The 22,481-nt window shown below is 43.2% G+C and overlaps 2 protein-coding genes across 8 annotated transcripts in view; one reads left to right on the top strand and one right to left on the bottom strand.

The window, feature by feature from the left end:
• Nucleotides 1–282: 282 nt before the first annotated feature.
• LOC128261229 (uncharacterized) overlaps nucleotides 283–22,481 on the bottom strand; it is a 69,077-nt gene continuing 46,878 nt past the window's right edge. For 5 of the 6 annotated variants that reach the window (XM_052994809.1, XM_052994808.1, XM_052994810.1 and 2 more), the window contains exons 3-4: nucleotides 21,076–21,106; nucleotides 283–5,911 (exon numbers count right to left, since the gene is read on the bottom strand). In XM_052994809.1, the coding sequence (XP_052850769.1) occupies nucleotides 2,563–5,268 (2,706 nt within the window). In that variant the 5' untranslated portion in view covers nucleotides 5,269–5,911; nucleotides 21,076–21,106 and the 3' untranslated portion in view covers nucleotides 283–2,562. Of the gene's footprint in view, nucleotides 5,912–13,829; nucleotides 14,612–21,075; nucleotides 21,107–22,481 lie in introns of those variants that run through there. The other variant, XM_052994812.1, reaches the window with a different exon arrangement.
• On the top strand, nucleotides 15,169–16,442 carry LOC128261231 (SUN domain-containing protein 1). 2 transcript variants are annotated; one of them, XM_052994814.1, is made up of 4 exons: nucleotides 15,169–15,411; nucleotides 15,471–16,039; nucleotides 16,102–16,268; nucleotides 16,326–16,442. In XM_052994814.1, the coding sequence occupies exons 1-4, from the start codon at nucleotides 15,256–15,258 to the stop codon at nucleotides 16,403–16,405; spliced, it is 972 nt and encodes a 323-aa protein (XP_052850774.1). In that variant the 5' UTR covers nucleotides 15,169–15,255; the 3' UTR covers nucleotides 16,406–16,442. The 2 variants fall into 2 exon arrangements, with proteins under 2 accessions (XP_052850774.1, XP_052850775.1); XM_052994815.1 differs by having other exon boundaries at nucleotides 15,471–16,043.

The following is a 22,481-nucleotide window of genomic DNA, read 5'->3' as shown; positions in this document are numbered from 1 at the left end:
AAGGTATTTATCTGCACTTTTCCCCACTCCATTTTGTAAGCATCGCTGTTCATCTTTCACTTAATTTTCTTTCAATGTTCCAACACTTCAAGTCCTGAGTTTTTTGCGTTGCCTACTTAGTGGCGCATTTGCATTTCGCTCGCCATTCGTCGTTTTTCAGGCATTTCCAGCTGGGAAAATAGAAAAGGCTCTAGCTCAAGCTCCGTCCATTTAATATTCAATCGCTGGAATTGTTTGCGTCCCTTTGTTGGCAGTGCAAGGCTTAAATAAAAAGCGGCATAATTTAGTTTTTATTAAATTCTTCAGTTTAATGCGTTTTATTCGGTTTAATTTCTCTCTTATCCTTTTTACACTTTGCTTCTGTTGTTATTATCTTTATGCATTTTAATTTTAATTTAACTTAGAAAACTAATTTATAACTAGATTGTGTGTCTTCCCATTGTCCTTCTTCAGACATCATACCACTCTGCCATCCGTTAAATGTTTTGCGACCGCTTATGGCCCTTTATATTCGATTTATGCGTATATGTTCTGCCTGGCCTAACCATTAACTTAATGCTAAACATTCTCTTTATATTGTAGTGTATGCCATATAATATTTAAAATTAATTTGCCAGCAGGCAGTTCTTTTGTTTAATACACCGTTGAGTGTGTCTGTGTTTTTGGGCTGAGATTTAAACAGTTTGCTAGGCTAAAATTGTTTTGTGTGGTATTTTTGCTTTGTTAATTTAGTTTCTGCTGCTATATTCCTTTAGGTGCATCTTGCCAACTAACTCACTTGGTGAACATAAAACTTAATCGTTTGCTTCATACACAAATCATTCCGAGTACGAGTGTGTGAGGGTGTGTGAGTGTGTCTGCAGGTGTTAGTGTTTGCATTGTTCTTAGGTCTAATGATTTATTTATGCAATTTACAATATTCCATACTGTGCTTAAATGATTGCTTCTGTCCTCGCTTCCTCACATGCATTTTTCCCATTGCTCTTTGTTTGTTTTTTGTTTTTTACATTCTTCAAAACACTTTGCAAGCATTTTGCAAACTCATCTGCTCTCGATTTCATTTTAATTTATGTTACAAAGTCTTGAACACCTTACAGAACATTCACGTTAAAAGGGCAAGCTTGGGCTCCGTTTTAACGATTTCTATAACTACATTTACATACAAGTCTCAAACGGTTGGGGTTAGCCTATATTTAGTTAGTTTCTTACAATGCTAGCCGCTCTAATTTACGATATCTACTTTAATGTTACCCGGAAACACTTGTGTTCATGTCGTCTGTTCGATTCGATACAACAAACTTAAGGCGGGAGAATCAAATGGGCGAAAAAGGATTGCTTGAATGCAATAAATTATTCAAATACAACACTGGAGCGGATGTGGCCCGAATTAAAATTTCATAAACTAGAGCACACTACAAATGGGAAGCCCTTAATGCCACTCGCGATTTTCGGCCGGAATTCTCAACTTGGTCCTTTGCTATGAAAGGTCCTTGAGTTTGGAGTCCGGACTCCAGAGTCCTTTGTGTCGCGAGGAGCAGGTGTCGCCATGGCGAAAACACATGCCACTTGGCTCTGAAGTGAGCCACCGGTTTGGAACCCTGTGAAGTGGATGCAAAGGGTTGGGCGGTGGGCCACCCTCCCTCTTCTCCGTCGATTGTCAACTAACAACGCCTGCGAGAGCACGACAACTCAATCGGCAGAAACACTGGGACCCACACATGTCTAGTCGTAGGCCTGGGATTTCTTCAAGCCTAAAAACCACCCCCCCTCCCCCTCCCCATACAGCATGATTCGCTTTCTTCTTTCTTTCTTTCTCTCTGGGCCATTGTGCTGCGGGGAAGCTGCTGAAAACTTTATATTAAATGAAAAAGTTTTTCAATTACATCTGCGGAAATAAAATGCTGCCAGCTTGCCACTCGAAGCACGCAGCAAACAGAAACAAACAACGACAAGAGGCTTTTGTTTAGCGGCGTCTTTGTTTTTCGGCTTTATTAGGTTAGGTCCCCGCCTATTGTGCTGCCAAATACCCTGAACGCAAGGAGTCCTGCGGAAAAGTGTTGAAAAGGTGCTTGCAAACTTCAAAAAAAAAAAAAACAACCTCAATTTATATAAACACGGTATTAAATTTGTAACTATCAAAATTACAAGTGTTTTTAATAACAGAAGCTATTGGACTTTGATTTTGAAAATAAAATAAGTATAGAAATTTAAAAAGATATCAAAGTCCCAACTGGTGTATTTCCCATTCGGCTGTGTGCAAAGTTGCCTTGCGCCTTTTATTTGGTTTTCTGGCCCTTCTTCTTTTCGGACCCGCAACTCGAGCTCTCTCCTGCCAATTATTGGGTTAAACTTGGGTCTGCCTTATGTTTGCTTGCCGGTTTCTTTGCGGGCAGGCCAACAGAAGGGGCGGAAAGAAGGGGAACAGTATGTGAAATCAGGGGACGGAAGCATGTGAAGAGTGAACCTAGGCTATGAGTGGTTTGTGCTGATCAGCCTGGCCGTTTACAAAGCCACTGAATCGTCTAAGGCCGCTTCGTCCTGGCTGCTCGACTGCTGGCTGGGTCAGATGTCGCTGGTCTCCTGGCCGTCGCCCACGTAGCCCTCGTCGGGACTGTCGGCCAGCGGACCATTCAGCTGCTTGAGCTTCCCGCTGTCCGGGTTGTTCTCCTCCCCGCCGCCAGGTGGCGATGTTGTCGAGCAGGCTGCCTCCTCGACGCGCGGCGAACTCGCCTCGCTTTCGTCCAGCTCGGGGATGGTGGATGTGCTGCTGCTGACGTTGGCAGCCGGCGGTGGGGCCCCTGTGGGCGGGGGCGGGGGCGTGGCCACCGCTGGCTGACCGGTGGGCGACTGGGCAAAGCGGTAGCCGGGCAGGCAGCTGGGCCACTGCTGAAACGGCGCCGGCATCACCGCCAGATCGCTCTTGTAGCCCTCTGGCGGCGAGGGGAACTGATGTTGCTGCTGCAGCTGCAACTGTTGCTGCTGCTGCTGCTGCTGCTGCTGCTGTTGCTGTTGCTGCTGTGGATAGCCCTCCGCCGTGAAGCGGACATTGGGCATCTGGTACTTCTCGTAGCTCACCGTGGGCCCCCTCTGGATGAACTCCGCCTCAAGGCTGTAGCGCAGGGTGGGATTGCCACCACCCACGTGTTGGCCTGCCGCTGCCGCCGCCTGGAATTGCTGCTGCTTGTGCAACCTGTTGTGTGGCAGCGTGCGATAGAAGTTGGTGGCAGGCTGCACCTGCTGCTGTTGCTGTGGGGGCTGCTGCACCAGGTGGGCACTGCTGTAGTCGTAGGCAAAGGATCCATCCTGGCCCAGAAAGCAGACTGGGTTCAGGTGCACGTCCACCTGGTGGGGGGCTGGCTTCAGTTGCATGCCGCGCGGCAAGGTGGTCATGGCCTGGGCAAAGCGGCCCATCAGCGGGTGGCCCGGATGTGGATGCTGGTGACCCTGATGCCCCTGGTGCGGATGTGGGGCGGCGGCCAGCTGATAGCAGCCCTCGTACTGGCCACAATCGCTCTGCGTCTCGTACTCCCCGGCTCCGTCCAGACTCACCGCCGTCTTGAGCTTGTGCTTCACACTCTCCGCGTCGTTGACCAAGTCGGGGTTCTTCTCCTGGTAGTTGCGCAGGGAGGCGGGTGGCGAGCAGTAGGCCGCCGCCAGGCCATGGCCATTGCTGAGGAGCAGGGGCGGTGAGCCCGGTCCCGGGCCCATCAGGTTAACATTTAGCTGAAGCTGCTGCTGCTGCTGGTGCTGCTGGTGCTGCTGGGCGGGATTGGGCGTGGCGTAGAGCAGCAGGTTCTGCTTCATCTGGTTCCCTAGGATGATGCCACCCCCTCCGCCAGCTGCTCCATTCACCGCCTTGGTGGGCGTCAGTGTGTCGCCCATGAGGAGTCCGGCATTGCCGCTCAAACTATCTCCGCCATCGTTCAGAATGGAGGCGCACTTCATCATGCCCATGCCCGTGTCCTGGCCACTTCCGGCGGAGGAGTCCGTGCCGCCGGCTATGCTCGTCACCTGGTCGCACTTCTTGCGCTGCTTGGCCGGCTCCGAGACGCGCTTGCACTTCACGACAATGGTGCAGAGCAGCACCACGAAGATGATGCCGCCGCCGGCACTGCTGGCCACAATGTAGTTCATGTAGTCCCTGGGAAAGGAGACCTCGTTGACGACCGGCGGCTCCTTGACGATCACCCGCAGGGTGTAGTTGCTGAACGTGGTGCCCGCTATATTCTGTCCGACGCACGAGAAGGTGCCGTTGTCCTCGGCACCTACATTGTAGATGAAGATCTCGCTGCGCTTTTCCTCGGCGCCACTGCCACCGATGGTCTCGTCGATGTAGTAGTACATGTGCAGGTTGTCCACCAGGCTGTCGTTGCTCATCACCTGACCGTTGAACAGCCAGAGCACCTTGGGCTCCGGTATGGCCCGCACCAGGCAGGTGATGGACATGTTGCGCCCCTCGCTGACCTCCGTGTAGCTGGACTGCGGACTCACCTCGGGCAGGCAGGCCAGCTGCTCGCGCTGCAGCCCCTTGATCACCTGGCCCTTGAGTCGCGCCGGCTCCATGCACTTGGGCTCCTCCGCCAGCGGCGTGTTGTAGTTGACCAGCCAGGCGTGGATGTCCAGCAGGCGGCAGTCGCAGGTCCAGCGGTTGCTGTGCAGACTGATACCGTGCAGCGACTTGGGCAGGATGTGCGGCCCCTGGATGAAGCCAATGCGGTTGCCGTCCAGCCGCAGCCACTCCAGGTTGTCCATGCCCACAAAGGCCTCGTTCTCGATGCGCTCCACCTGGCAGTTGGACAGCTCGAGGGTGGTGAGGAAGGCCAAATGGCGGAAGGCGGACGTTTTCAGCTCCCGTATCGGATTGCCGCTCAGCGAGAGGCGCATCAGAGAGCTGTAGTCCTGGAACGTCTCGCTGGGCACATGCTGCAGCGCATTCTCGCTGAGGTCCAGCTCCACCAGGTTCGTCAGCCCCCGGAAGGCCTTCTCGTGGATGCGGATCAGCTGGTTGCGCGACAGGTAGATCTTCTGCAGGTTGAGCAGGTCCATGCGAAGGAAGCGCTCCGACTGCAGCACCTGCAGCGCGTTGCCGCTGAAGTTGAGCACCTGGGTGCCCGGATCCATGCCCTCGGGCAGGTTGGCCAGCTGCTGGCCGCCGCACTCCACCGTCTGCTTGCCGCCCTTCCACTTGCACACACACACCTCGGGCGGACAGGCCCAACTCAGGGCCAAGACTGCCAAAAGGGGTACCAGAAACTGCAGACTCCTCATTGTGCCACTGCCTTTTAGTGCTTGGGAACTTCTCTATATATCTTTCTTTCTCTCCTCTAACTCTAACGCTCAAGTTATGATTTTCGACAGCTGGCTCACGTTGGCATCTGCATGTCAGATTATGCAGCGCAGTTTGTGGCGCTGGCAAATATTATTAGCCGATCGGACGCGGTCACGTCTACTCGAGCTGTGTCGGGCCATAAAAGCAACGCCTTTCCCACTTTAATCGCTGTCGGAGGGCCGCCCATCATTGTCCTGTCGCCGGGGCTTTTGTCATGGCTGCCACTGTCACTTCCGCTGCCGCTACCGCTGCCGCTGCCACTTCCGCTTCCACTTCTACTCCTTCAGCCGCCTTTGTATTAATTTCATAAAAATGCCTGGCTCTTGATTTTCGCTTGACAGCGCCCACAAGTAGGCAATGCCAATGGGCTCGGGGGCTATTGTCGCCTCTTGCGGCTTTCTCACTTTCTCCGTTCTCCCTTCTCCGCTCTCCTTTCTCCTTTCTCCGCTCTCCTTTCTCCCTTTTTTATCTCGTGGCAACGTTGTTTCAGAAAAAACCTTTTGTCCTTAATGAAATTATAATGTAATGCATTTGCCGCCAGTTCTTGTCGAAGTTGTTTTGTGTGTCGTTAAATGCCGCCTTCTGCAAGAAAATTAAAAAAGCCACCAAGAAAGGATTAGTGAGAGGTTCCGAAACCATTTAAAATTATATCAAAGCGGTACTTAATTATTTAATACTCTTATAACGAACAAAAACAGTGCCTTAAACTTTATCTGCCTTACATAATAATAGTAATAATATTTAGTTAGGTGATGTATGGCATACAAAAAAAATTAAATTTATTGCATGACATTTCGAAACTAAATGCGCTTGAATTGAAAATGTAAGTTATTGGAAAGCCTTTAGTAAACATTTTCAACTATACATTATTTAATTTGGAATTTTAAATGACCAACCAAACATAAATACTAAATTTGTAAAACCAATGTCCGCTTTTCCATAAATCATTTATTATCTTAATGTATCTGAAAAATTAATTAAAATGTTGCGACCCATCGGCATTTCGACATTATAAAATGCGATAGAACTAACAAAAATATAGCATTCAAACTTTAAATTTTAATCCTTACAAATTTACGTATTCCGTGATTAGAGTCCAGCAAATTTACCTCGCGTGCGATTAACAGACAAATAAATTATCTGTGTGACATTGGCACATAAATAAAACGCGGTCGAGGTAAAATATTACCAATAATAAGCTCTCTGGCAGTTTCAGTCTCTGAGCTGGCTGATTTATTTTTAATAGTTTTCGCAGGCTGCATTTCAACGAGGCCTCTCAATTATTCAAGTGTTTGTTTTCTTGCATAATAAATCGGAATCGGATTGAATCGGTTCAATTTCAGCTCGCAAGTGAATCAAGGGCCACAACAAGCTAATTATTGCACTCTTTTGCCCGAATCGATATCGCAGTTATGTAAATACATATCCGGGCTGGATGAAATGAAATGTAAATCGCACTCGCAGCATTGACACAGCGAAAGTACCAATTGAGTGGGCATTGTGCGACTTTAATTGGATGGAAATGGATTGGTCGCTTTGTTGATATAATCCCAATCATTTGCCGGCCCCATTAAGACGCATCATTATTTTTCCACCGTGTCCCCGCTATTATTTGCTTATTATTCATATTTTTATGAGGGCAGTTCATTAAATTGCCCTGGGCTGCCAGGCTGACATTTATATTTGTCAAAATTAATCTAAGTGAAAAACAAAAGGCAGAGCGAAGCAGAGCAGGAAACGAAGCAGGAGCAATAAACAATTGAAAATGTCAGATATAAATCATGTAACATATTGCACGTTGGCTGAGGCGGCTGGCTGCCTTAGTTAAATAACAGATAAATTACAGGAAAATTAACTTAAATGCAGGTTTATTGTGCGCACCGAGAAATTGTAAGTACAACATAAAACAAAGCCCCAGATTTGGGCTCCCTGTTCGGGGAAACGCAAGATGAGTTGGTCGAAAACAAAGGCGGATCTGAAAAGATTCCGGCGCTTCATTAGCTGCCACTTCTCTCACGCCAAAAATTACAGACCGACTCGAATTTCAGTTGGCTGTTGGCAGTTGGCAGTCTGGCGCCAATGCAAATCCGTAATGGATACTCGGCTACCAGCAAATTGACTTGATTTGGCAGGCACCTGAAGTCTGTCTTCTGTTCTCTGTTTTCTGTTTTTCGACCGGCAGGACGACATTATTAATAACCGAACATTAATCATGACCGGCGACTTTCTATGGCCTAATGCTGCCGCATCTGCTTTTGGCTTTTCCTCAAATGTATGGTGCTTACAGATTGTAATGATACACCGGTCAGGTGGGGATGCTTAAGACTCTGGCTTACACACAATGGCAGTCTGTTAATTAGGAAAATGTAATGCGAGTGATATTACCTAAAAGATATACAGCACACACAAATTACTGAAAAACTAAATGCCGAATATTTAGATTTTTCTTTAGACCAATGTCGATATTTTCATTGGTTTTTGCCTAGTTTAACAATTTAATAGTTATTTTTTCCTGCTCTTTGCGGTTAGTTTAGGCCGAATCGAGTTTCAATTAAATTTCGGAAAGGTCTCTCTGCCCAAAGATAAATGGAAAATGTTCTTTCTCATTTGGTTGGCTTGTCAGCAAACATTTTTTGACATTTTCATTTGTCAGTTATGAAGCAGACACGGACGGACACGAGATGGAAAATCCTGGCTCGCATTTGTGCGAGTGGAGTGTGCACATTTGATATATCCTTATCACGAAATGATTTGACAGACGAGACCAAGAGGCAGTTGAACCTCTGCCAAGCCACCTCCATGCTGGCCTGAAACTTTTTCTATCTTGTGTGATTTAATAAGATGACATGAGCGTAGCAGCCTTGGGCATTTTGAGAGATTTGTTCAACTCCTGCTACGGCTATTGCTACTGCTATTGCCGGAATTTTTCGGGCTAGATAAATATTTATTATACTTTTTACATTTCACATGTTCTGGCAGGCCCCGCGTTGACACGTCTGCTAAACTGCTGTCATTGGAAATAATTTCAATTTCATTTCGTTGGCCCGATCGAAAAAATCAATAGGCATTTACACCAAATTGACCTTTCACTCACGAGCAAATGAAAATTTCATAAGAAATTGATTGCGATATCGGGTTGCTGTGAAATCCCTTTGAAATATTGATGCCTCTGATTGTGCAGGCAATCGGTGCGAATAATTTGTGTGCAAGAAACAACTTTATCGGAGCTTACAAGTTATTTTTTGCAAGGGCATGTACAACGTGGCGTATGCTTGATTATTAAATGTGTAATTTGGAAGGCTGTGTTTGTAGCGTCATGCGATCTGCTAGCTTTGGCATTTAAACTGACTGTTATAATGCTTATTTTCCTTGTTAACGTTTTAACATTTTTCGAAGATTTAAGTTAGATAAAAAAAAAGTTTATAAAAAATCCTTAATTTAACTTATATGCCTTGTTTATTTGTTAGGGCGCCACAAGTATTTGCCGCTCAAGTGTGATTGTTCTTTGTCATTCTAAATGCGATTTAAGCCGCAGAGAATTACCGCCTAGGCCACTTAATGAGCCTAAGCCCAATTAAAAACTTATCAACAGCTGTGTAAAATGGCAATTTTCCAAGCGTTTGCTAGTTTCCATTGGCACCGCGAAATCAGGCAGAAACACCAAACTACTTCTTCTAAATGGCCTACAAATTGCATTACCAAAATTGGCCAGAAGAATTTAATATAGTCTCCTTAAATTTTCTGCGTTCCCTTTAAAGCGGCACTCTGACATGGTCTTGCAGTCGTGGGAAAACTTCAATGGGGCTCTGCGAACATGTCATAACATGTGAAAATTAAAATTTACATCACAACTAAAGCGACGTCCCAGGGCCCAGGCCCTCGTCCCGTCGAGATCCGTTTTTCTCGTGTTTTTCCCTGCTCCCTTTTGGCAGGCAGAGCACTTAATTTGGCACATTGCCGTGCATATTCTGGCAGCGAGACGACGACAACAGTCCGCCCAGGTGCAGCCACAGTGGCGACAACAAGCAGCATTTTGTTGTACAATGCATACATTTTTTACAACCTACCAAAGGTGCCCAAGCAGCAGCCACACAGCCTGTGATGTCAAAGTCCAGCTAACCAAAAACTAGCTAGAAAATCGGCATTCTCATATAGTATTGCCTATTGAATATATTGGCCAAATCATTAAGTAAGTGAATCTCCTCAAATGAATACAAAGGGCAACTTTAGTTCCTAAGCATTTAAAATTTATATTTTGCCAGTAATCGTAATAAAATAAACTATTTTTTTTATTAATTACTTTAAATATGAAATCATTAGGGCCGATTTCTCAGTGTAAGACGAAGTTCAAATTAAGTCCAATTCTATGAAAACACAAACACGCTATGTAATAAAAATGTTCCTATTTCAACGACAAATATTTAGAGGGTTTGGTTTTCACACGAATTGGTCATTTTCCTTTTGCCGAACATAAAATATTTATTATAACATATAGATAAGAGTTTCGGGTGAAATTAAGTCTAAAGTGATAATTAGTTAGCATACTTTTCCGAAACAGCAGATGCAAAACTTAACATGACATTGAGAAATTGCCTTTTAAAGCACTAAACAAATATTAAATTAATTATTAATAAAATCTGTAACTTGCTATTAGATGCTAAAATAATACATTCAATTTAGCTGTAAATCGGCTAAGCCAGCAGCACTGGCAAAAGCAACCGAAATCGCGGCAATGGTCATAAAACTTATACCTTCGCTACGAATTACCAGGCCGCAACTAGCCGCAGCAACAGCACCGTGGAGAGATGGGCGCAGGGGGCGTGGCGGCAAATAAAATTACGCATGCAATGGCAAAATAAAATATGCATCAAAAATAAGATGCAGCTGAATCCGAGAGGTGCAAAAAATGCCATAGCTTACGGCAAAAAATATTTATATAAAAGTAAATAAAAGAGCCGGGACTTTTGGGTTCGTTAAGCTCTGCGGGCTGAAATTGGGGGGTGATTCGGGTGGGATGCGGAAGATATAAAGTCCATGGACAGAGTGGGTGATTCTGCTGCATAAATTAAGTGTTTTGTGTCCCAAGGAGTTCTAAGAACTGTTTGCTGGGTGCAATTAGTTGCCGTATTTTTTCGAGGGCATCACAGCTTCGGCTTGTCGTTAAGTATTCTCACCGCGTTGCCGTTGCTGTTTTATGTTAATTACCACTTTACGCTTGCCGGCACAAACACAAACACAAACACAAATACAAATATGAATATGAATGTAAGCCAAACAAGCGTTGTGAGAATTTACACTTAAAATACACAATTTTTTTTCTTAGGGCCCAACAGCAGCAGCTGCTGATGCCCTAAAAGCTTTAAGAGCCTCGCGCTTTCCGCACGAAGCGCATAAAAAAATCAACTAATTTTCATTTTATGCTGCTGCTAAAACAATTTTAATTCAAGAGCGCCAGACGCACGAACGCACCCCACTAACAGCCTCTAAAATTTTAATAGCTCACACATTATAAACGCAAATAAACGCCTCAGCCGGGGCATTCCTTTGAGCACTTTCGTCCTGCTGCCAGTTCGCATTTCGATGTACATTTGCCTAGCAGCTTAGGTTGTTTGTGGCATGTGCACTTAGGGCGGGGTACCGGATTTGCAGGGGGGCGAAAAAAGGAGGAAAGTTTTCCGAGTTTCCATGGCGTCCAGCGCACACTTAAGGGGATTTTCCCTTTTCTCACGCCCTGCGCCCGCAACTTAAAGGCACTAAAGTTGCACAGAATTAAGCATACTTCCAGGCACTCAGCGGCATATTATGTTTATCATTATGTTGATACTATGGCCACTATATATGTGCCCTAATGTTGCCGTTTCTTGGCCAACAGCAGCTGCTGCCCGGAAAGTTCATTTCGACCTTAAGGTGACTGGCGAGGGGAAATCATAGCACTGCACAAACTTTTTAATTGTTTTTAGAGTTTCGGAAATATTTCGGACCGTTTTGGCTATCGAAAACAAATACCGGAGGGGACATTTTTTATTTTGAATAAATTATTACTAAAAATATTCCAAACAATGCTTAACAAAAGCATGAAAGCAGCGAAGTTTGGCTTCCATTTGCCTGTTGTTTAATAACTTGCATGTACTTTTATATGCAGCTTAAATGCCTTTTAATATAAGAAAAAGTTTTCACGAAAACAACAGCTGCCAAAGGCAAATTTTCTAGCACACAAAGAAATAAATTTGTTTTGCATATTGATTGTTTGCGCTAAAAGAAATAACGACAGTACAGATTTTCTTCAAATGCTGCTGGGTGTTATATTGAACAGGCCTATGTAAAATATTCAAAGTAATTTAAGGTGCATTTTATTGGGTCATAAAAAATGAGTGGCTTTTTAACCCATCACTAATCAGCATTCAGTCTATTATCGTAAATACATATGCTGTATATTCCGCTTTTCAGGACCATTCAAATGCGGCCAAATCCTCTCCTTTTTGTCTCATCTTTTTATTGCCCTTGCGTAATGTTTAATTATACGCTGGCTGATGCGTCCTGATAGCTTTTTCTGCTTTCTTTCCTCGTTTTCTTTCTTTTTTCTTTTGGCGCATAAACATAACGCAGTTTATATTTTATTTATTTTTCCCTTTTTTTGCCTCTCTGCCTCTCTTGGCTCATTTTCGGGAGGGAAAGCCGCCTAAAAACCAATCATAAAAACTCTGCCGTAGCCGAGCGTCTGCCAAACGGTTTTATGACAATTTCCTACCAAAGCGAGGTCCCACCAAAGCCACGCCCCAACGCCCCCCTAGCTATCCACACATGCGGCTGGGTAATTTGCCATAAAAAATTGGAGCACAGGCTCGTATTTGTGCAATTTCACAGAAATTGTCAATTTGCACTCCCCCCAAAGTCTAAGCCGGAATGATGATGACGAGGAATGTCAGCTGAAAAGGCTGAAAGGATGGAGATGAAGGGGATTTCCCGAGGGAAGGGTTCTGGGTTTTACAAGTCCTACAGCTATAGATAAGAAATGAGCACGCAGATACGAGCTGCGCTGCGCTGATATTTTTATGTGTCTGCTGTGTGCATTGGAAAATCGACTGTTAACATTTAACGCTGCAAATTTAACCGCATTTATGTGTTTCTTTTCGGGGTCCCCGGCTTTATTTGATTCTCATTTAATTTCACACACTGGATGGCCCTTAAAAATTGGCATAACAATTACGCCGGAAATAGGCAATGACACTGGAGTTGTGCGCCGTAAATGCCGGACTCTGATGGGAGTCGGGATGCGACTATTTGCCATCTGCAGTGCACTAACAATGGTCCGCCACAATGGCACGTAATTGCAGGGCACACAGTAGCAGCATGCATGCATGCTGCACAGTGGCACAAATCGCTGATTCTGGAAGCAGAGACGAGGACCAATTCTGGAAATACAAATTACTAAATTTTAAAAGATGGCAAAGAAATCTTTTGTCTTGCTTTTATGATCTTTAGCTAGTAGATTTTGCTTTCATTGTAGAAAATAATTTGGTTTCGAATGGAACTAGTTCAAGTAGGAAATCAAAAGAAAAGGTCTGTAACTGCCAAATATATATTTACCATCAATAACACTGTGATACACCAAAAATGCACATATGTAAAAATTTAATTTTGTAAAAGATCTCAGTGTATTTAATCAAAAATCTTGCTTTTAGATTTTGAATTTTTTTAATTATCTTTTTGTTCATAATAATTTTATTTTTAGTTCCAAAAGGAAAACATCTTGTTGCTTGCAATGTAAGCGTGAAATAAACTGCTTCGTGTTAACTCAAATACCCGTTTCGCCCCACTGTATCCCCAACTATTGTGCGCCAGTGCAACATATCCTTGCAACTAACGCTTCCGTTTCCGAGCGTCAAGGAGACGCTTTTTCCCCTCGACTGGCCGTCGATGTTGTTGCAACTTGCAATCTTGCCACAGTTGTTGTCGCTGCTGCTGGGAATGCCTCTTCAGACCGCCTTTGTTGTCGCTTGCCGTGTGAATGAGTGCAATTAGCAGAGCCACTTGCCCCCGACGATGCCGTTTTTGTTTGTTTCCGGCTCTGCTGCTGATCTGTCGAGCGACTTGCATTAAAAATTAATTGTCTCCTGTCTCGGACTGCATTGACATTGTTTCGGGTCGTGATTGCACAACTCTAAAGTCGATTTAGAAAGAAAATGGTCCAGCACATAGTGCTGTCCGAAAAATTTCGGCATGCAATAAAATCAAGCACAGATGAAGCCAAAAACTAATAAAATTAAGCAACATAACAACTATAACTTTAAAATGAGCTTACTTTAAATAAGTTATACTATTTCCCAAAACAAAATATTAATCCTTATGTAGACAATCGAATATGTGTGTAATAAATTTACTGAAATTTAAATAAATATTTAAATAAGTCAAACTTATAAACACAATTCGGCTTGTGCTCAAAAATGCCAGAAATATATGTAAATGAAGTGCCTAAACATTTCATCTCAGTTAAGCCCACCGTTTGCCTTTAAGAAGGATTAGCGACCTCAATTCCTGTATTGGGATTCCTTGGGGCTGAGCAATTTTTGATTAAAATTACATTCGCTGCGGCCTTTGAAGTGTTGGTCTTCGGCCGTCTGCTCCCCGCCACGTGGCCCGAATCTCTTGGCCTGGTCAATATTTTGCCAGCTTAGGCCACGCACGTGAGCTGGGCCAAAGGGCGGTTTGGATGAAATATCCTCGTCCCAAACTGTGGATGGTCACGTTCACGTTCACGTTGCTTCTTCCTTCTCTGCGGGATTTCGTACCTTTTTGCGGACCGGCCTTCGGGATAGCCAGCATAATTTGCTGGCACTGGCTACGGTAAGGTCCGGGCCTGATGGATTGTTCGACTAATTAATTTTGCTAGAAAATTTCACAAAATTGCATTTGGGCCGGGCCAAAGTTATTAAATTTTTAATGGACGCTTAAAGGGCCGAAGGCGCTTTATGTTGTTTTTATTTCGCCTCCGCCGGCAACCAGCTGTTTAGCATTTAAAGTGATTTTCATTTGGATTTTTCCTTAATGCTATTACGTTCTATTCGTTTTCCCTCCGTTCGCTTCCCTTGCTCTCGGCACCCAATTATTTAGCCATTGACAATTAGAGACTTTCGCAGATGCTGCCGCACCTAATGCGATTTCGCCTCATTATTCCCCAACAATTGTTCGTTTTGCAGCGATTTTCTTGGGAAATTAAATCTGATTCATTGAATTCCTTTGGCCCCATTATCGCTCACTCCGCCATGTGGTCAAGTGTCGCAATGAATCGGGTGAAAAAAAAAGCAGTGCGTTATAAAATATTAGTACTATTTCATTATTTTCATTACTTAGACAGTTTTATGTCGTATTGCTAAAAAAATCGGTGACATTAATGCTATTAATGCTACCTATTTTTCGAAAATATAATCATTGTCTCTACATTTTTGTTTCATTTTCAACCGATTTCTCAATATCAAGTTAAGTTTTACCATTGAGTTTATTTGATATTTGGGAACGTTTACTATCTTATTATGGTTTTAGAGTTTAACTTACTGAAAACTCGAATTTTAAATCTTAACTAATAGTTAAGTTCTAGTTATTGTTATTCGATTAATATTATATGTTCAGTAAATCGATAATAACACAAGAAAGTTAGTTAAATGTTAGATATGTCGTTCGAAAAATGAACATCACATTAAAATAACTAATTTGTGTTTACTTTAACTTTACCTTATAGATTACAGGCTAACCTGACATTGAGAAATCCGCCCAGAGAGGTGGTTTTTCTTGATATGCTTGAAAGCATCATAAAGCAAACACCGATTTCAACATTTAATAGGCGTAAGTGTCAATTTTCCCATAAAAGCACTCTAAAACAAGATCTCTGGTGTTATTTTTGTCAACTCAATTTTTTTACTGCCTTAAAAATGGACAACAGTCGTCAATGCACTGCCAAGCGAGTGTGTGTCACCTATTTACTTTCATTTGTGCTGCTCTCAGCCTTTTTTTACTATCTAATGGCGCACAACAGCAGGAACAACGCTGGAATATCGCGGCTTCGTGAGGACGTGGACGATATATCGGTGAGGCTATGTACTTGGCTCCTCAAGAGGTTCCTCTGATCGAGTAATACTCCACCCAGCACATGCTTCGCCAGCAGCAGATGGAGAGCAAGGACGCCCAGATCTCTGGCGGAGAGCCAAAGGGCCTGGGATCGGGAATGGGAGCCGGATCGGGCAGGTGCGACAACCGAGACGTGAACGCCTACGTGGACACCTTGTTCAAGCGCAAGATCGGTCATCTGATGGACGACGTGTACAACCTGAAGAAGCAGATGAAAAGCGCCGAGTGCTCCGCGCGTGGTGGCCAGTCCAAAAGTGCCAAAAGTGAGTCCGTCTCGGTGGCGAAGGCTCGCATTAACTACGCTTGCGAGGAGCTGGGTGCCAGGATCATCGACGTGGAGGCCCGGCCCATCGGGGGCAGCAATGTGATCAGAACGCTCCTTGGACTTGACTTCAGCGCCAATCCGCCGGTTAATATGCTGCGCCCGGGCCTTTCTCCGGGATCCTGCTTCGGGTTCAGCGGCAGTCGGGCCACAGTGACCCTGCACCTGGCCAAGTCCATCAAGGTGGAGGTCATTGCCCTCACTCATGTGGCCCGCGATATGACGCCCACGCTTTGCGTGAAGAGTGCCCCCAAGGAGTTCGAAGTGTACGTGAGTGGCGATGAACATGGTCACAAGATCCTTGGTAACAGCTCCTTTTTCTTGCCAGGGTCTGCGGGCGGACAACTCCAAGCGGGAGCTTTTGGGACAGTGGACCTTCGATAATGCGGCCAACCGGCGTACACAGAGCTACACTGTGCACAACGATCACTTCTTTAGGAGGCTGTCCCTTAGATTCAATTCGAACCACGGTGCGAATTCAACCTGCATTTATCGGTTGGTAGTCGACAGAAGATTAATGGCCCACAAACTAAATTGTCTTCTCATTCGCAGCATTGAAGTTTTTGGGAGATTGCCGTAGTATGCACGATTTCATATTAGAAAAATTTATGTATTTTAGTTATTTTATTTAACCTTAATATATGTTGAGTTCGTTGAAGTTCAGATACATTCCGGTTTTTGATTTTTTTTATAAGCCAAACATGATGCCCACCTACAAAATTCTCATTAGAAAGAACGAAACTTTAATTTGGTAATCTGAAAGTAAAACAACCATAAATGGTCTTACAAAAAATTAAATTAAAAGAAAACTTCTTTGGCGAGCTTAAAGCTTGGATCTTTTTCCAAGTGTAAGCTAACTTAAAATGTACCTAATTTTTTATTTTTCAAAGGGAGAAGGTTGCCAAACCTTCAAGTCCGCAATAAAGTAATGGGATAAATACAAAATTGCTACTCTAAGCATTCTTATTCCAAAACGTTCCCCCTGCTAAACGCTGCAACTAATTTCAATTTCGCAGCACGGACAGCTTGTAAATTTTTGGATCCCCAAAGACTTGTCGCATTCGCTTTGATCTCTCACGAATGCTGTGTTTTCGTTTAATTTCGCTCGACCTGAATGCAGAGGGGCAAACATGGCATAAAAAACGCCGCCCAGGGACGAGCAAAAAAAAAAGAGGATTCACAGTAAGGAGTCCCGCAGTCGACCGTTTGATCTGGGCCCCGGGCCCAGTGTCACATTGTGACTGCCCCGAGACTAATTAGCGCATATGGGAGGTGCCCCTGCACATGCGTTTAATTAGTCGACAATATGCTCGGCTGTCATCCGAGATTTACACGGCGTTCGATAGGGAATTTCGGAAACAGTCCAGGGAGCCATGTGTAGCCAGAACCAGAACCAGAACCAGAACAAGAACCAGAATTGTTTCATTTGATTTCGATTCGTTTGATTTGATTTAATGCGATTCCATTTGTGACTTGCTCGCAATTCGTTTTCGTAATTCGCAATGGGGTGTGTGTACTCGGAGTACACACACGGGAGGACATGAGCACAAAAGTCTGATTGTCTAAATGCGAATGTCGGTGGGCTTGTGTGGGAGCTGTGCTTGATTTTGTTTGCGCACAAATTTATTTCCGTTTTTCGTCTGCTGAGATGGGCATGGAAAACTTTTTGTGGATTTGGATAAATAAGGAAACATGGTTTTTTTATTGTTGAAAATGTTCTTTAAAATTCGCAAATGTCTCAATTCCTTTTTTCTTCAAAGTTTTTCCTATTTGGTTGCACTAAGGCAAACGAGAATCGATATCGTTAACAAGAATATTATACATCAATTTATACTCTTAGGTTCTATTATGTATAATAAGAAAAGTATACAACAATTGTTATTTTTAGCAAACATTAGCTATAAATTAAGTTTGTGGAGATAGTGAGAGATCTAATATTTATTTTTAATGGAATAAAAATGTACACTACATTTTTAACCAAACTTGAATACCAATTTCTTTAGAATTTTAATTTTTGAAGGATAATTCTTATTACTGAATATAAATTATTATATTTATGAGGCCGAATTAGTTTTTTTTTTGAATTTAGGTAGTGTATTTATTGTTCGTTTTTGTCTGGCTTAATTATTTCGTTTTTCTTTTTCGTTGCCAGCGCAATTTTGGCTTGTTTACACGGCAGCCAGCGTTTCGTTTCATTCTGCGGTCTGCGCTCTAATTGCGCCTCGGCAATATATCACAGCCTCCCACAGTACCACCCATCCGGCACTCACACACACACACCCTCACCTGCACCCACACCCGCCCACACACACTCATGTATGTAGATAGCTCTCCACTTTGGATTTTTTGCGCTCTTTCTTAGCCAGCTGCTGCCGTTTTGCCATTTGCTTACGCGTTAAAGCTGACAGGTAAAATGGATTTGTTACGGCAATAGAACAGGTAGTCCGGGGGCTGGGGAAGGGGTGTGTTGCGGGGGCGTTGGATGGGGATTTCCGAGAGCTGGCTGGAAAATGCATGACAAGTGAGAAGATAACCCATGTGGTCGTGGAGGTGCAGCTGAAAACTTACTTGAATAGTTTTTGAGAATATTTAAGGTAAAGCTTTTCTAACCAAAAACTTTATTTACCTTGCTATTTCAAGCTTTATTCAGGTTTTTGTAAACAAATGATCTCATTAGTTGTACAAAATTCTTATACAAATTTCTATAGGGCCAAGTATTAATGATAATTTAAATGAATTTAAAAATTCTCAGTTTCTAAAACAGAAACAAAATATTTAAAGGAAAAAAATTTTAGGCAGTTTTGACTCCGTTTTGCTAAGCAATTGGATGGCCTGTCTCTTTTGAAGAATTATTGACTTTATAAGTGTATAATAAAATAAGTAATAATTGCGACAGATACCTGCGCCAGAAAACGGATGTTGTTTAAGCTTCTGATTTTAGATAATTAAATATCTAGCTATTTTAATTTGTTCTGAAAGATTTAGTTAAATTATTTTTTAGAATTTAGTCTATTTAGAAGGTGTTATCTTTATTCCAATAGTATGCTTAGCTAGTTTTTATTTTACCATTCTTTAGGCTATCGAAAAACACATTTGAATAATGAGAGCGTTGAGGGCTGCTGCAGTTTTGAGTGTTCTGAGTGCTCTGTTGCATTGTTCCCGGCTGAAAGCTGGCAAACTGGCAAACTGGTAAACTGGCAAACTGGAGAACTGACAGGCAGCAGCTGCTCCTGTCTGACGTCCTGTCCCTTGACAGCCCTCCACTGTCTGCTGCCGGGCACTGACATTTTGGGATTTCGGGCTCAGAATTTGAGTTGGTTGCTGCTGGCCGGGCTAACAACCAGTGCAATAATAATGGTAAGCACTTGCTGTCGGAGTCGAAAAGTTTTGAGTTTGTGCTAATTGTGCCGCCAGGAGTTGGCCACTCTCGCATTTGCATTTGCATTCGCAATGAAAGGAGCTTGGCTTGGCAGCTAATTTTTGCCAGCTGTCAGCGCTCTCCATATAAATCCCTCAAAGTCAACAGCACTGCACCCACGTGACACATCAATTCGCATTCATGTCTGTCGGTGGCACACGCACACGCACATACCCATAGCCCTCATGTGAGTATGTTCATATCCATCATATTGCAATCGTCGCTTGTGTCGCCGCATGCAACGTCGCTTATCGCTCAGCTCTGTAATGATGGCAGCAGACCCAGACCAAGTCCAAGTCCCAGTCAAATCCCAACCCATCCCATTCCATCGCGATCCATCCATCCATCTCCTCGAACTGCTGTTGTACATTTTTCATAACGCAATTCATGTTATTCATGTGCCAGCGACAAGTCCTCGTGGCCTTTGGATTTGGATCAGACTTTGTAGGAGATGCACAGTGGTCGGGGTTTGGCAGTTGTGTGGCAGACGAATTGATTACTTTTCTGACTAGGCTGTTTACCCCATTTTCGGAAGTGCAGTTGACTGCAGACAAAGCTGAGCAGGGGATTAAATGTATATGAATGCTTTTAAGTTTCTGACGGTTCTTAAGTATTTAGGACTGTTTAAAACATACATTTAATACATACACAGTCGATAGTTTTAACTATCGATATTGAGCATAATCAACAGTATCGAAGATTACCGAATAAAATTACCGAATAAAACAAGAAATTTTGTATAGCAATATTTAAAGACTATTGATAGCATCAAAAGCGTTATCAATTGTATGGCCAATACAAGTTTAAAGAGATTTTACAAGGGTATGAAATCTTCTTACCCAAATATATTACTTTCAGATTCTTTTAGAACTTCATAAGACATAAAAACCAATGCTAAACTTAACTTTCTATTTTAAAGACTCAAGAAATATGTGGAATTTTTTGAAAAACACACCCATTACTCCGGAGCAGTAGTAAAGAAATCAATTTAATATCTGCCCATTTCCACTTAATGCCTCCACATTTCGGATATTTATGTCGGCTGACTATTACATGCGCTCGCCCACTGTGCGATGTCATAAAAATTGTCTCATTAATCATCACACGACATGCCGCCCCTGCCACCATAACGCCTTCTTGTTCGCGATGTGCCCCAACTCAAGGGGCTATTTCTGTGCTGTTTGCAGGAAACATGGACTTAGTGTGAAAATCCAGCGAGCAATTAAATTGGCTCCCCCATTTCCAATTTAATTCCCGGACTCGGATTCACATTCAGATGCAGCCCCTCGAACAAGTGCAGGCAGCATAAATCAAAGAAGTCGGCCCTTCGTGGAAATGGGAGTTTTATTTTTACTGGCGTGGCATTTTAAATTGTCTGCGCCATATTTAAAATAGCAACTAATTAATTTATTTTTTCACGCCGTGCCTGGGAAGTGCGCATTAATAAACAATTAAGTCGTTTTAATTGCAGTTTGCCGTGTGGATTATAAATTTCCGAGTGAAAATTCCCAGCACCCAGAGCATCCATAATGAGGCGAAGCTCCGCCAACTAAATTCGTTTATTATTGATCAGTTTGGGCCATAAGCTGCTTAACTTTGGGGCACTTTTCAGGAGTCAGGTGTTCGAGCCCGCTGCGAGGTATTTGGCCAATTCCTGGGAGCTGTTCACTTTGCTAAGCTGAAAATCTGCCACACCCTAGCCGTTGAACACATGGTACATGGCTTTCGTAATTAAGTTTGTTAGTTATCTTATTAATTTTTCGCTATCCTGATTTTATCTTCTACAAATCAATTCAAATCAATTAATTCAAGTGCAAATCTTTCGATGCCCTTTTTGGAGGTTCTGGGAATCTTATCTAACCCGAAGGTTGTTCATTTACATACCTTTTAAGTGCTTTCCCAGTATTTTGCGGAGCTGAAAGTAGAAAAAAAGAAAGTTCTTTTTAATAAAATAATTAATTCAAGGAAACGTCTTCTTCAATCCACCCGGCCTGACAGTCAGTTTTTTTCCTTCAGCATAAATTCAAGCTTAGGCGGACAAAAACATTTGCTGGCATCTTGGCCAAGTTAATATGATGGGACACGTTAAGCAGGCTTGAATGATGTGTATCAAGGACGAAAGGAGAAAACTACCAACTGTGTCAGCAGAAAACAGAAACAACAACCGAACAACAACTCAGTGCAATGTCTGGTTGGAAAAGGAAAAAAGGACGTCGACGAGCGGAAAACCAAATGGGAATGACGATAGACATTGAACACGAAAAGGGAAAATGGAGCGAAGACATTAGCCTGAAATGACAGCAGCAAGATGCGAGATAGACACTTGGTTTATATCTTTTCTGTCCTGTCCTGCGAAGTAGGCCCCGTCCCTTCTTCAACTCCCACATTGCTGCGAAAACAAAAGCAACTTGCAACCAAGAGGCGGCGAAAGTGCGTGCAACAAATTGAAGCCAACTCGGTGAACAACAAATACCAATTGACAGACAGCTCTTGAAATGGAAATTTGGCAGAGCAGAAAATCGTTGAAGTTACAAAACAGCTGTGAAAACATGGCTCTTCTAGTAGAAGAAGAGGACAAGATTTAAAGAGAGAAAACCATTAAAAACTTAGCTTAAACTTATTTTGTCAGAACATCTACGAGTTTGTATTAAATTAGTAATCGTTTATGATATCAATCTATTTGTACCGATAAACAAAGAGGTTAAGGTAAAGAACGTAGCTTTTCAGAAGATCTAAAAGTTTTAAAACTAATTATATTCGCCACAATAAATAATTATATTAATGTATATTTTAACATAAATATAATAAAATAACCATATTTATATAACAATAAATCATTAACTTACTAAGCAATTACTTTAAATTACGCTGCAAGAAAGCGTTCATCACGATTTTAGATTGGTTTGAAATGGGCCTTAAAATACAAATTCTTAATTGCCTTTCCAATTAGGTAGCTAACTTAACTTAAACTCATTTTGGGGAAAGTATGTACAAATTTAAAACGCGCTTAAAGCACTTAGCCTTAAGTCACAAAATGTCCGGCCTCATTGTGAGCCCATTTCAACCTTTCAATTCAGTTTCGTTGAGCGTTTGCCAAAGCTGGAGCCTTAGTAAGCAATTTGTAACATGTTGCCAGTTTGAGTTTTCTATTGAAAAGCGTTTTTCTGGCCCAAGGACAGCTGGCTTGGCCTACATCCTTGCATTCGAACTCGCATTCGCATTCACAGCCACGCACACACTGGGACTTATTCATCACTCACTCACTCACTTAGTCAGCGTGCCGCCCAAGG

This window comes from Drosophila gunungcola, unplaced genomic scaffold (assembly GCF_025200985.1).
Source record: "Drosophila gunungcola strain Sukarami unplaced genomic scaffold, Dgunungcola_SK_2 000001F, whole genome shotgun sequence".
Taxonomy (NCBI): Eukaryota; Metazoa; Arthropoda; class Insecta; order Diptera; family Drosophilidae; genus Drosophila; species Drosophila gunungcola.
Note: the sequence above shows the minus strand (reverse complement) of the source record. Positions and strands in the feature narration are given on the sequence as shown.